General features: G+C 37.6%; 2 protein-coding genes across 2 annotated transcripts; both read right to left on the minus strand.

The window, feature by feature from the left end:
• Window positions 1-1,391: 1,391 nt before the first annotated feature.
• On the minus strand, window positions 1,392-4,875 carry LOC120002188 (histone deacetylase HDT1-like). Its single transcript, XM_038850820.1, has 10 exons — window positions 4,693-4,875; window positions 3,993-4,063; window positions 3,684-3,898; window positions 3,155-3,171; window positions 3,022-3,075; window positions 2,781-2,941; window positions 2,343-2,408; window positions 2,154-2,241; window positions 1,859-1,994; window positions 1,392-1,771 (listed from the first exon to the last, which is right to left on the minus strand). The coding sequence occupies exons 1-10, from the start codon at window positions 4,715-4,717 to the stop codon at window positions 1,711-1,713; spliced, it is 894 nt and encodes a 297-aa protein (XP_038706748.1). The 5' UTR covers window positions 4,718-4,875; the 3' UTR covers window positions 1,392-1,710.
• Window positions 4,876-5,440: 565 nt separating this feature from the next.
• On the minus strand, window positions 5,441-6,786 carry LOC120002189 (uncharacterized protein At4g22758). Its single transcript, XM_038850822.1, has 2 exons — window positions 6,036-6,786; window positions 5,441-5,930 (listed from the first exon to the last, which is right to left on the minus strand). Exons 1-2 carry the CDS (start codon window positions 6,442-6,444, stop codon window positions 5,758-5,760), a joined length of 582 nt encoding a protein of 193 aa, XP_038706750.1. The 5' UTR covers window positions 6,445-6,786; the 3' UTR covers window positions 5,441-5,757.
• Between the last annotated feature and the right edge of the window lie 4,939 nt (window positions 6,787-11,725).

Here is an 11,725-nt window from a genome sequence, read left to right on the forward strand (position 1 = left end):
CTAAGAAGGGAATGAATACAAATGCTTTGTAGTTTGTACTTCACACCACTCTTCGTTTAAGTCCACTGTCAGTCAATACTCAATACTTCACTTGATTTCTGCAAAACGTGAAATAGAGGAATTTTGGGAGTTTTTTGTTTGGGTAAATGAGAGAGAGAGAAAGAAGAGTGGATCTTTTATAGCACTTTTTGGTCCCATTTGGATATTAAAATTGTTACTATTTTTATGTTTTTGGGCAGCACTAAAAGGGTCAACTGTACCAACCACAAATGTGAGTACCCTTTCATTGCAGCAGCGGCAGTAGAGTTCAGAGTAATGGAAACTTTTGGTAGAGGCATAATAGTCATTTCATAAGTAGTATATGTTGAATTAACAAAAGATCCTGCGTGTGGTGTGAAACTGATGAGATCCCACATTGTTAAAATAGGAGGACCAAACCTAGCTTATAAGCGCAGGGTCTTCTCAACCTACCAGCCAAGGTTTTCATGGGATTCAGCCCATGGGCCTTGGTTACAGCCGGCCCGTAAGGGCATCGGTTGGGCTTTGGTTGGCAAGGGGGGTTGGTCTGTGACTGTGGGCCGGTGTGGTTCTCATCAGAAACATCTGACTTGCAACCAATTGATGATTCAATCTTGGGACTTGGCCATTTAAGGCCAATTCCTTAATTTACTTAGTCTTGAATAGTTTAAGTTCAATATCTGCAACAGAAGGCCAAAAATCTTGGCACCCATTAATGTAGCAAATTCATATATTAGCACGAGAAGCTACAGTAGTAAGGAAGCGGTTTGATGGACACTATATCTTTCTGGGTATTAGAATATCATATACAGGACACCAGATTTGCTTTTGTAGTCAACATCACTAAGAAAAAAAAACCATCAGACAACGGCAAAAGTGAAACTGAGAAAGGCAGAGGAGGGTGAATATGAGAACAAACTCCTGCAATGAAAATTAGGTGCTACCGACACAATAGATGCGATAGGGATAAGAGTACTGCGGTAAAAAAAAAAAAAAGACCCAAAATTGTGAAACTCTTTTGTTTCACATAAAAAAAAATAAAGTCCAACAATTGGACATTTGAACTTGTTTTGAATCAGAAAGTTAAGGGAAACAACTTAATTAAATATCTCACATCAATAAGTTAAGGGAAGGAAAACAACGTATTTTGTAAGTAAAAAATCTCGCATCGGTATTGTCTATGGGTCTTGAGTCTCAACTACAACGTTGATTCATTTTCTTATCCTGGTTTTTTGATGTGCATTATAATAGTGTGGCACTTTAGAGATATGTGCAGAAGGCAAAAAAACTTCTAATAGCTCCAACGCAAGTATGCAACGCCCTACTCATTACTCACCAGGTCCAGGTCCAGGTCCATAAAAGTGCAAATTGACGATATGAATTCCACTACAGCACATTATATAAACAAACACCCCATATGATACCTCAATCAAACACAAAGACAAGGGAGACCAAGATCGGGCATAGCACAGAGTTTACGATCTTTTTGACATGAAACAGACAGTGACTTGAATCACAATACTAATCAAGTTTGCAGCACTGTAATCCATATACAGAAGTGGGCCACGATAGATACCACAAAACCTCCCACACTTCTAGTTAATACACACTCCCCTACCAAACCAAAAAACAAGCCTCACTGACTCATCAAAATTTAATCACGGGAAAAGAAATGATTAATAACCTCCAATTCTAGTTGGCTCCATGCTTGGCTTTTTTGTGAGACTGCAGACCCATTTCCTGTCCAAATGACCTGCACCAAAAAACCAGGTCAATCAAATCTGCCAAGTCAATTTTTTTTCATTGAAATTGCCACGAGCAGTAAATGCTGCAACATTACCTGTCACAGGAGTCGCATGAGAATTGACCACCTGATTTTGGTGTCTTTGCCTTAGGGTTGGCTCCATTTGCAGGTGTTTTGTCAGCTTTCTTTGAAGGGTGAGGAGTTGCAGTGTGCCCTCCTCCCTTCTTACCATCTGCAACAAAAAAATTAATACAAAGCTCAAGGACTGACCTCTTGTTTTCATATGTAACAATAATTTTTTTAAAAATATAATCATAGTATCATACAGCAATCTTATAGAAGAATCCACTCCAGTAGATCTTTCAAGGAAAAATATTCACATATAACATACCTGTCTTCTGAGGGGTAGAAAACTTTGCCTTCTTAGATGTTGGAGTTTTTAAAGCAGAATCATTAGCCCTCTTCTTAACTACCTCAACCTTTAGCATGAACAAAAAACATAATTGTTTGATTATGAACATAAGAATCATAAGAAACTAATTCGTGAAAACCATTACATAAGTAATAATTATGGTGATACCTTCTTAGGTGTTTCTTCTTCATCAGAATCAGAATCATTATCGTCCTCAGACATCATAAGATCGCTCTGGCCAATAAAAGAACACAGACATCAAAGTCAATTTTGTTTCCGAAGAAAGAAAAAACATGGAACAGCATCTAAAAGTCGATAAAGCAAGGGATATAACATTTACAAGAAAAGCCAAAACATATATCTTAAAACTGATAGACATAGTATCGCATTGTCAGGAAGTAATGAGTGCTTTCTGATGAACTATAACCACACTTGGTCCAACAATCCTCTTACAAGAAAATTAATAGTCATCCAGTTAAAGAGGAACAAAATTTATCCTAACATCACTAAATACATTCTTAAGAAATATTGAAGAGTGAGTATCAAAATAGTGAGGCTTGAAAGGAGTCTGCAACAATCTCCATTAAGTTAAAGAAAAGGAAATACCTCGCTTTCATCATCTTCATCAGAATCATCTTCAGAATCTTCATCAGAATCACCTTCCTCAGGTTTACTTGGCTCTATAACTTTAACCTGTTTTGTAGAAGATTCAGGCTTGGCTGCTTGGGACTTAGCTGCTGCCATATCACCCTTTGCCACAGATTTTCCTGAAAAAAGACTTTAGGCATCAAAAAAATCGATCATTGAACATAAAATACATCAGTTCTTATTCACAAAAATGAATTACCATTCTCAGTTTTGGCCAGCGGAATCTCTTCCTCTTCGTCAGAAAAGTCCGAATCTGTACAGGTTAAAGCAGTTGAGCAAACCACAAGGAACCAAATTTTAAATATAAACTCATTCAATGGAACAGAACTCACCAGGATAGTCATCACCCGTGGAATCAGAACACAATAATGTGGTCAAGGAAGCACAGAAAGGGATTAACCAGAGCATCATTCACATCAAAATTGGCAACTCCAAATTTTCCATACAAAAAGATTGCACAGCAAGTAACAGAAGACCATGTTTCTATAAAAGTGAATAAATATAAGAAAAAACTAAATAAATAAGAACACTAAATTACAGAACACTGAACAGTTCTTCCACCAAGGACAGAAAATGTCAAAGAAAAGACGACTTGTTCATACTTCTTATCGTAACATTCTTAGCCTCACAGCTCCGGTTAGCATTTCCCAAAAATTATTACCAACTGTCTAAGAAAGGATCTGTCCCTTAATTCTCATTCAGGAAATAAGAAGAGCTTTGGCTTCCAAGTTATTAAGACGACACTAATAAAGTGAATGCATTAAAAAGTGTTCAACTCCCCATCAAGCTCAGAGGAACATTCACAGCACAAAGAGTTATAAACACCAAACAGAACGCTAGAAGTACAAATATGAAGGATATTCATCAGGTATAGGAACTTGGTAACCACAGAAGTAGACGCTTCCACCTTTCCAGTTGTGAGAAAGTTCAAACTCTTTCTCAAAAACTAAATCAAATGATACTTGAGGGAACTTCTCAGAAGAAAGAGTTCCAATAACAAGCTTCTTATCACCACACTTAACAAACAAAGGCACATATTCCTTTCCTTTATCTTTCTTCGACTCACCAAGAGCTGCCTGGATAGCAAAATCATTTAATGGCGTAACCATTATAGTCAATATATAATGCATAAATAGCAAACAAACTGAAACCAACTCTAGTGTATCTAACCTGAGAAACATGTATCATAACCCCCTCTGTAGGTGTTACTTTCAGAGGCTGTCCGGCCTTGACTTCAACACCTGGTAGACAGTGAAGGGCAGAAAAAAAAATGACAAGAGTTCTAAAACTCACAAAATAAGACATGGAAAAGGAAATATGAAGTCCTATTGTGACTAACACAAAAATAACATATGGAAAAGCTTGAATCAGATGCATCTAAACATCCATTGAAAGAAAACAAAACAACTGCTTATGAAGAAACATTATTAAGATCTTGCAAGTGCAAAATATCAACAATACATATCAGATACAAATTATCACATACAAAGACGACCAAAAACTACTATAGCAGCTAATGACATCTGTGCATAGATAAATCAACTAGACTTGAAAGTTGAAAACAAAAAAAAACTCAGACACAATGTGTATAAATAAACAGCTATTTCATAACGAAAACCCGCTTGAAAAACCATTATATGTTCAGAAAAACATAAGTAGATAGATTTGACCATAACAACTAGAACGGTAAGATATTCAAAGCAAACATCCTCATCTCCCAATCAACCAAACAAGTACAAACACATCCTATCACTTGTGAGATACTAACCAAAATTCGCAACAAAAAGACAGCAACAAAGCACAAAGAACAAAGAAGGATTAACAAGAATAGATGGTCAAAACGAAAGAAACGTGGTATAAAGAAAGTTACCCCAAAACTCCATTGAATCAGCCATATAATCTAGGGTTTTGGGTATTCGGACGGACAAGGGTTTCTGATGGAGAGACTTGAAAATTTAAGAGGCAGATGAGAGCGGGTTTGAAGACAAATATATAAGGAGTTGCCGCCAGGTTTTTCCATTTGTGAACTAGGGTTTTGAAAACGCAAACGGGAGGGGCCCGAACAATCCGTTTAATCAGGCAACGAATATGGGCTCTCATGCTTGGACTTTGATGGAACTTTCTAGGCCCAGTAACCCAAACTAGTAGAACTTTGGTATCCATTATCCAATCCCTTTACGGCTTAAGCACGAGACTAATGGGCTGGAGTAGTGGGCCAGTGTTTTTGGCCTCATTTACCCGATGCATGTTGCCAACTAAATTCGTGTGATTTTTTTGGCCTTGTGTAGATATTTTGAAGCATTCATGCATGTTATACATACTAGGTTGATTGGCTCAGGAGTTGGGGACAGTGATCTGTGTCCTCACGTTTTTGACTCTTGATGGACTCGCGTGAGGTGAAAGGCTGAAAGCCATCGCTTCTGGGTTGTTCCTTCTTCGTTAGCCGCAATTGACGAATGTTATTGTCGCCCGTCCGCGAGGAGTCAAGTGACTTTAACCTGATCTTAATTATGATTAGTCAAAATCTGTCCATTGATGAACATGAAATAAAAACAGATAAAATTAGTAACTTTAAATTCACCAAAAAAAATTTACAGTGATAACATGGGAGGCCAAGGTATGACAATCAATGGAGATTTTTATTTCTCAAGTTTTCCAGGGGATCGATAATTGCTTACATACCATAGAACTATAGAAGCAAGTGCAGTAGACAACAACTGGTTTAAACTGTACAAATCAAAGGAGATGATTTGACGGTCAATGAAGAGAAGGAAAAACAATTCAACTCCGGCCAGTTTTGGTTGGCTAATGAGGATTCGTTCTTAATCTACCACGAAACTATTGCTGCTTGGAGCAATTCAAGAATACGACGACTAGTACTAACTTTTTACAAAGCAATTTGCTGAAGAAAATATTGATGCCAGCCAATTATAGCTCAGAAGCCCATGAACTTAAGCCACGGGAACCCACTTTTGGTTGCCTTCTCAGCTTCCTTCGAACAAGACGACGTCGTTGTCACTCCACCGTCCACGGTTTCTTCCTTTTTTTGGCAGCAGATGAAGAAGTTCCTGGATCCCAACTCCATGAGCTTCTCCTCTCTATCCAAACCTGGCCACCAAAAAACAGAGTACGTCAATCACTGCCATACATGTGTACCACTAAGGCTAAGCAAAAAAGATTGACGGTTATAATTTAATCAGAAATTCAACGTACTTTCTAAACTAAATTGCGAGTAGTGGAGACCGAAAGCGGAAGGGTCGGTGGAAGGAAGGATGGGGCGGCGACCCTCCTTTGAGTACTGCCGGAGTACAGCAGCCACCAGATCGCCAACGGTGGATTCCGGCGATATTAACACCTGTACAGGTCCAACGCTCCCCTGGATTGTCACGTTTAGTAGCAGCTTGGTCAATCGCAGAGGCTTCGCATCCGGCAAGAATCCGGAGACATTCTTACCGGATAATAAGTTCGGTAGTGTCTTTGGCCTCCGAATCTGAGACGACGTGGACATCGTGGTCCCCGGTATCCTCCCGTGAAACGACGACGACTTCTCAACCAATTTCCCCTTCAATCTGTTCTTCTCCGATTCCTGTCCTCTCCGGTTCGTACTCTTCGTTGTCGGCATAGTATATTACTAAAGAAATACAGGTATTGCGTCTGTACGCGAAATCCTCTAACCTACTTCTTGATGTTTGTGTGGATTTCCGATTACCTCAAACGCCGATATCGGAAGAATCGGGGGCGAGGGAAACCAAGAGCTGGAGAAGCGCTTGGGCTCTCAGGTTCCCAGCAACAGGCAGCTCTCATAACCAGAATGGTATAACGGTGAGCAACCGCAATAACCAGCGTCAAAGATTGTGCAAGAACAATGAATCAGGAGCAAAGGAGGCGGACGAGGAAATAAGGGAAGCCCTCGGATGTATTTAAATAGGGAAGGAGATCAACTTACGCCTGAAAAGTTACTCCGGCTACAAGTAGGTGTTTTACCGGTTACAGTCGGTTTGGGAGATAAGTTTGGGGTAAAATACTAAAATCCGCAAGGGAGTATATGTTGACTGGCTATTGCCCGTCGATCTTGACTTTGGGGAGCCTTGTTTTCGCCTTGGCTTAACGGCTTGTGCTAAAGTGCGCGGGGCGGTTGTGAGCAGAAGCTAACACGTGGAGTGATGATGTGGTGTGATTTCTCCTGATTTTGCGTGGTGGTGTGCAGGAATAGTGAGACGTCATGTAGAGTATTATTTGTTCGATTGGCGGCTGTGGGCCATTTGGCCTTGGGCTTAATGAGTCATTAAAGATTAAACATGTTTAGCGTGTGCGCAAGCCAGGTTTCTCGGAAGGTGGTCTGTGTATGAAGCCGAAGGATGAGCCGAATCCAGACAATTCATAGGAATCTAATCTTTGATTATTAGCCTCTTAATTTTTGTTACATGCACTGGTTAAGAATGAAATTGCTTAAGTAAATATTAATGACAAGGGTCAATAGTCTCATTGGTTCCTGGTCCACGTGTAATAGTGATTAGGGTGGGAGGAGAGCTTTGAAGGGTCGGGATTTCGCAATCCCAACAAAGCATTGTTGGAAGGTTCCACAATTCGTTTAGAATACTACAGTCTACAATTTTAATTCAATTGTTTATAATATTTGCCACATAATACCATAATTTTATTTTTAAAATTTATCAGACATTTTCTCCAACATTAATTGTGAATTGTAGAACCCCAAATCTTAAAACACGAGATAAAATTCAAGTTATGTGCGCATTTAGAGTACCGAATGCCAACACCTATACACCATAATATCATAAGTTAAATTATTAAATTATGTATAGATAATAAATGATTGAAATGCAATATATTGTGCCTCATAATGGTTCACCAAACGCATCCATTATATAAATTTTTACATCTTAATATCTGGTTTTTAGTATTGTAAAATGACAGTAATCGAATCGATGTTGCTGTCATTAGTGTTTGTATATTGATTATGAATGTTACATACGGATGAGAATATATGTTAGACTACGTATTAGAATTGGACTCTGTCACTGATATGAGATAGAAAATTCCAACCATACCTCGCATATAATGATCCTTATGACGTTTAATTAAGTTACCATTTTAATTCCTGTAGGAGGAACAGACGACACTCTTATCCTATATTTGTAAATAATAATAATAAAAAAGGTTTTATATATTCTTTGATATTTTTAATTTCAGCATTTTTTTTTTATATCCATAACGGAAGGGATAAGCATGCCCCGCTCATTCATGATTCATTCTCACAATTCCCATCACTTTATCTTATTTTTTGTCAAATTCTGAAACAGTTATTATTGTTACTTTATTACACGAACAGTACTATGATGGGTTTTTTTTTAATACAGAGAAAATAGATAGTGGAGATTCAAACTCGAGATATCTATAAGATACTATACACATAAGTGTCGTCCGAATTACTCGCGGTTCTCAGCACTATGATGTTTTAAGATCACCAATAAAATAAGGGGAAAAAAAAGAGAGTCTATGATGTCAGGAGGGCAATCAAATACATACATGTTATTTTGTCCCTATACATTCCGATGAATAAATGTTAAATTAGTTGATATTTTAGGTAAAGAGTCATATATATTTATAAAATAAAGTCATATGGACGCATATATATGACTTGTAGATCGAAGCTGATGTATGATCGCATGCTCAACAAAGTTACAAAACAAATGACGAGTCTAGTCATATTCGAGTGGAACGTTTCTTTCTTGACTAATATATATTAAGATTAACTAGGTTTATGAAAATCTCAAATAATTATTTAATTAAGCTATTAATTGACAATATATTCGTTATTTAATTCCCAACCTTAAATATTATAATTTATAACTCACGTCAACAACTTTAATTTGATTACACAAAATAATGTAATATAAACTCGGGAGATCTTGAGTTCGATTCTCAACGCAAGGTTTTGGTCAGGTTCCTCATTTATTATATGGGAAACTTCTGTATGTACAGATATGACGACCTGAGTTTTGGTAAAATATCGAAAACAATGAAGTGGTTATAGGTAATGGAGTCATCAAAGTGAGGCGTATATAATATCTACACAGGAATAAGATGCAAAACATGGTTTTTGGGTGTACATACCATCCGGTGAAGGTGCAATCTCCAAATAGAGACAAAAGACGGCTTGACTGGTAACTGGTTATGATTGAGGGGTTGGGTCTGCATATTCTATAACCAATCCAAAAACATGTGAATTAAAAGGTCAGGTCAGTATCAGTGGCCTAATAATTGTGGACTTAATAGTATGGCCTCGTCGTCGCACACGTCACTGGTTTGTTGCAGCGATCAAAGGACCAAGTGGACAATAATAATAGCAATGCTATGTCAACTTGGACACAGACTCTATTATTGTGTGGCTGCCGAAAGTTTCGTTAGAATATTCAAACAGTTTTGGGTCAAGCGTTAATGGTTGGTTTTGTCTGGTATTTTGGGTGGGTTCCGTGAGTTTACAGACAAAGGCGAATCCTAGACATAATATGAGGGTCGTCAGGGATAGGCACATCATTTCATGTCAAGTTTTGTAAATATTATAAATAATAATTGTCACGTATCTTATTGTTTCAACAATTTGGACATAATTTTTTACAACGAGGTTTAAATTGAAAATTCAAAGGGTCTTTTTATAATTTATTATATACAAAGGTCCAATTATAACTTTTTGAGGGGGTGAGTTGACGCCCTCGAGCTAGTGAGACTAAATTATTAATGGAGAAAGACAAATTAGCATATTAGTTTCGTGTCTAAATGCATTTTGATTACCATTGGGTTGCTTGATTGATTAGAAGAAGTGAGACTAATTATTAATTGGAGGGTTTGTTTGGTTGGTGACGGATCTTCAAATCATTGGAGGAAATCAAGACTGGGAAGCGATGACCTGCTTTCGTGGATACAATAGATATTGACTACCATAAATTATATCTAAAGCAATCGATTAATTGTTTATTCAATTGACTGGATTGCCCCAATGAGTAGTACCGGGCAGAATCGTGATTTGCTTGGGACTGGCTAAGCAGACCAATCAATACTAATACAAAGAGCATCTGTAAAATTGATCAATTACTAATGTACTATAAAAGGCCACACACAAACAATCAATCAAACTAAAGATAGCAATTTGCTTTAAGTGGGATGGGAAAAAAAATGCTGGTTTGAAATTTTGAATGGTAGGAAAGCAATGGCCATCATGAACCTAACCTTTTTTTTTTTTATATAACCGAGAATGACACTGCATAAATTTGTCATTACATATTTGATATGAGCGTAAACTCAGACTATCAAACCCGCACGCATAAAATTTCCCAATAAATTGGGCCTCAAACTAGTGCGTAAACACAAAGATATTGTCTTTTTGTCTTTACATATACCACACATGATGTATCATCCACTATCTAAGAGTCTAAGGTGGTATATTACTATATTTGCAGATATTTTTTCCCAAGATATTAATTACACGAAAATCGAAATCCCAATTATGGATGTTTATTGTCTTGTAAGATTATGATGAGAAAGGATAAATATATGGTCCCCCATCATATGATAACTCAACTAAGATCTCCATGGAAAAAGCAAGCCACTTGTGAGAGTCAGTATCATCCACAGCAGTTGTTGCCGCTGCCAGTAGTGAAAAGTTCTTGGTCAGATTAGACATTCAAGCGAAAATGAGATGCATTTATATATATGAAAATCATAGTCAGTGAACAATCACCAAGCTGTTCAAAGATGCCTCTTCTTTCGCCTGTTCTTTTGTTTGGACGCATTGCATTATAGATTGGCACAATTGAATAGTACAAAACTCGACTATGTCCATTCCATGCTATCTCCTTCGAGATCCCAACGTTGTCGTTCTAAAAAGATGGGGAGTTTGGCATATATACTGGTATTGAATTGCAAACTTTAATGTTGTCCAATGTCAATTTCACAAAATTAAGATTCGCTGTGAACATAAGGCGGCCTTATTCTTAGTGTGTGGAGTGGAGACGTAGACCAAGACTTCATATTCATGACCTTTGAATCAATGCCAACTTGCCAAAGCCTATGGGTCCAAGCTTTCAAGATGCATGTTCGTGTGTCCAGTCCATTATGGGCCCATGGCATGCCTACCAGAGATTTTAAGGCGAGTTAAAATCCAATAGACCATCTTTCAACTCGTTGAAAATGCACTTTACGGAGGACCAGGTTTTGGAGTGCTAGAGCTATAGAATGGGTGAAATACACTATTAAAAACACACGAGAATTTTATTAACACTTGAGTTTTGGAGTGTCTTTGAAATTGTTAATAGTTCATTTGCTGGACCCACATAAACCAATAAAATCTCGTCACGTGTACTCACAAGAGAGAGAAAAAGAGACAAAAGGGAGGGAAAATAATTGATAGTTGGTGTTTTGGAATGCTAGAAAATGTGCTACCATTTATATTAGTTTTTGACACTACTATGTAGACATATAAAGTACTACATTCTTTGTTACCATTACAGCTGGATAGCCATGAAAACGTTACTGGAAATACTTTCCTCCATGTGGAACTAAGAAGCACCTATTCGATCGACAAGACAGAATACAAAGGAAAACTTCTATAAAAAGATTAAAAAAATAAACCATGAAATTATGTTGCCGGAACTTGTATATAGCCTCTTTACTTGGGGGCTGAAATATAAGGAACACATGAAGTAGTCTGCATTTCCCTGCAGCTCATTTTGTGGTGCAGAACTGCATCTTGAAGCTTGAAAGCGGAGCCAACAATTTTTTACTTTCACAGATTATATACAACAATTTCTTAGTGGGCTGTTGTTTGTGGACATTGGGCCTCCTCTCAACAAGCTAGGGTTTTGATCCATCGTGGGGTGTGGTTT

The sequence above is a fragment of the Tripterygium wilfordii genome, chromosome 7 (assembly GCF_013401445.1).
Source record: "Tripterygium wilfordii isolate XIE 37 chromosome 7, ASM1340144v1, whole genome shotgun sequence".
In the NCBI taxonomy this organism is placed as follows: domain Eukaryota; kingdom Viridiplantae; phylum Streptophyta; class Magnoliopsida; order Celastrales; family Celastraceae; genus Tripterygium; species Tripterygium wilfordii.